Source organism: Cariama cristata, unplaced genomic scaffold, assembly GCF_000690535.1.
Source record: "Cariama cristata isolate BGI_N322 unplaced genomic scaffold, ASM69053v1 scaffold27056, whole genome shotgun sequence".
Lineage (NCBI taxonomy): Eukaryota > Metazoa > Chordata > Aves > Cariamiformes > Cariamidae > Cariama > Cariama cristata.
Window position 1 is genome coordinate 8984 of NW_009623112.1, and position 1882 is coordinate 10865.

General features: G+C 61.4%; 1 protein-coding gene across 1 annotated transcript in view; it reads right to left on the reverse strand.

Moving 5' to 3' along the window:
* The window catches only part of PES1 (pescadillo ribosomal biogenesis factor 1), a 6046-nt gene extending 4171 nt beyond the window's left edge, over window positions 1–1875 (reverse strand). Inside the window, exons 1-4 of the mRNA XM_009702614.1 lie at window positions 1732–1875; window positions 1524–1633; window positions 319–490; window positions 7–53 (exon numbers count right to left, since the gene is read on the reverse strand). Coding sequence (XP_009700916.1) covers window positions 7–53; window positions 319–441 — 170 coding nt within the window. The 5' untranslated portion in view covers window positions 442–490; window positions 1524–1633; window positions 1732–1875. The remainder of the gene's footprint in view (window positions 1–6; window positions 54–318; window positions 491–1523; window positions 1634–1731) is intronic.
* Window positions 1876–1882: the final 7 nt, after the last annotated feature.

Sequence of the window (1882 nt, forward strand, 5' to 3'; positions counted from 1 at the left end):
GGCTGCCCCAGCACCTCGGCCTGGTAGTAGATGCCCTTGATGGAGAGGAAGACCTGGCAGGGAAGAGAGCGAGGGCTCAGGGGGAGCAAGGCCACGGGTGTTCCCTTGTCCCTGTCCTTGTTAACCCTTCCCTTGTCAGCAGGTTCATCGGGGGAGCGTCACAGACAGTCCAGCGGCGCTCATTCCCCATCTGAAGCTGTCAGCACAGCTGGCCCAGTGCCCTCCTGCGGCACTCCTGCGGCCCCATCCCCCCGCCCCTGCCTCCACAGCCCCCTGGGGCAGGGAAGTCTTGGCCCCGTCCCTCCCCGCAGCGCCCACCTTGCGCAGGGAGCGGGAGGCGATGACGTAGTTGAGGAACTCCACGGCCAGGCGTCTGCAGAGCTGGATGGTCTGGACGTGGCACTTGCCCGTCCGTGGGAAGGTAGAGAAGAGGAAGCACATGGAGAGGGCATCGTCCAGGTCCCGCAGCGCATCCACAAAGGTTGGGTACCTGTGCCCGGGCAGGAGGTGAAGGGGGAATCACACCCAGCCCCCATGTCCACCAAAAGCTGCTGGGGCTGGTGGAGGCCTCACATGAGAAAGGAATGGGCACCGTGAAGCATCCATCTCCTGCAGGTCCCACCAAAGCTGGCAACCCATAGGGACGGGGTTTCCCTCCTGGGCACCAAAGAGCCCACAGCCACACGGCTCCTGGGGTTCAGGGCTCTCCAGGGAGCCAGGAAGCTTCGCTGGCGAGGGGATGGCAACACCCCTGATTACTGGGTGGATGTGAACAGGTTTTAGGGCACCCGCAGGGACAGAGTGTTGGGGAATCCCAGCCTGGCCCCACCGAGGACAAGCATGCCTGTGGCCTGCAGTGCAGCACACTGGCACGTGGTGCTCCTCGGCCCGATGGATGAGGCCCAGACGAAAGCTGCAGGGCTCCAACGCTGCAGTCAGAGGGAGACCCCATGGCCCCACAGCTCAAGCAGCAGCGTGGCTGCCAGGTGCCCAGGCCATCTCCCCTCCTGAGCACAGAATTTGTCGGGGTAGCAGCATCTGTCTCGGTGCTGTTTCTCTCTCCCCTTCCCGCACCAGCACAGTGAGGTCCCAGGCAATGCCAGGACAATGAGGAGACCTGCCAGAGCAGGTTCCCTCCCTCCTGGGCCTTCTCGTCTCTCACTGCCACCAAACTCACCAACTCTGTTGGCACGATTCACCCTCCAGCAGCCCTCCCGCCAAGGAAAACACCGCTCAGGGAGAGGAAGAGAGCTCTGAGCATCTTCCTGCAGATCCTGGAGCCATCTAGAACAGCCAGGCACTCCCTGCTCACTCATGCTTTGCTACAGCCAGCGTGCAGCAAGCTACGGCCTTCTCCTCCAGCCCAGAAACAGCGGTTCCCATCAAAACCCCCAGAACACATAGAGAATAGCTGGATTCCTAAAGATGGGTGGATATGGTGAAGGCTCCACAAGTCCAGGCGGCTGCAGGGAAAGCTCCTCCCAAAAGAGGACGGCTCTGCTGGGACTCAGCCGGTGGCTCACCTCTCCTTCACGATGTGGTCGAGCTTGTAGGTGGGCTTGTTGTCCTTCAGCCGCTCTACGGTGCTCCACTCGCTCTTCCCGTACGCCTTCCGGAGCTTCCGGACAAACACCTGTGGGGAGAGGGAGAGACTGGGGGCTCTGCGGGAGAGGACGAGCCCCAAGCAAACCCCTTGGGCACCACCCCAGCGCTCTGCTGCAGGATAATTACCTTATATTCCCGGAACTTGTTGACGATGGGCTCGTGGAGGAGGAATTTGATGTCTTTGAGGAGGTAGAAGGTCCTGGCTGCGGTGGAGCCTTTGTTCACCTTCTTCTTGTGCTTGGGCTCGTGGGGGTAAATCCCCTTCAGGATGCAGAGG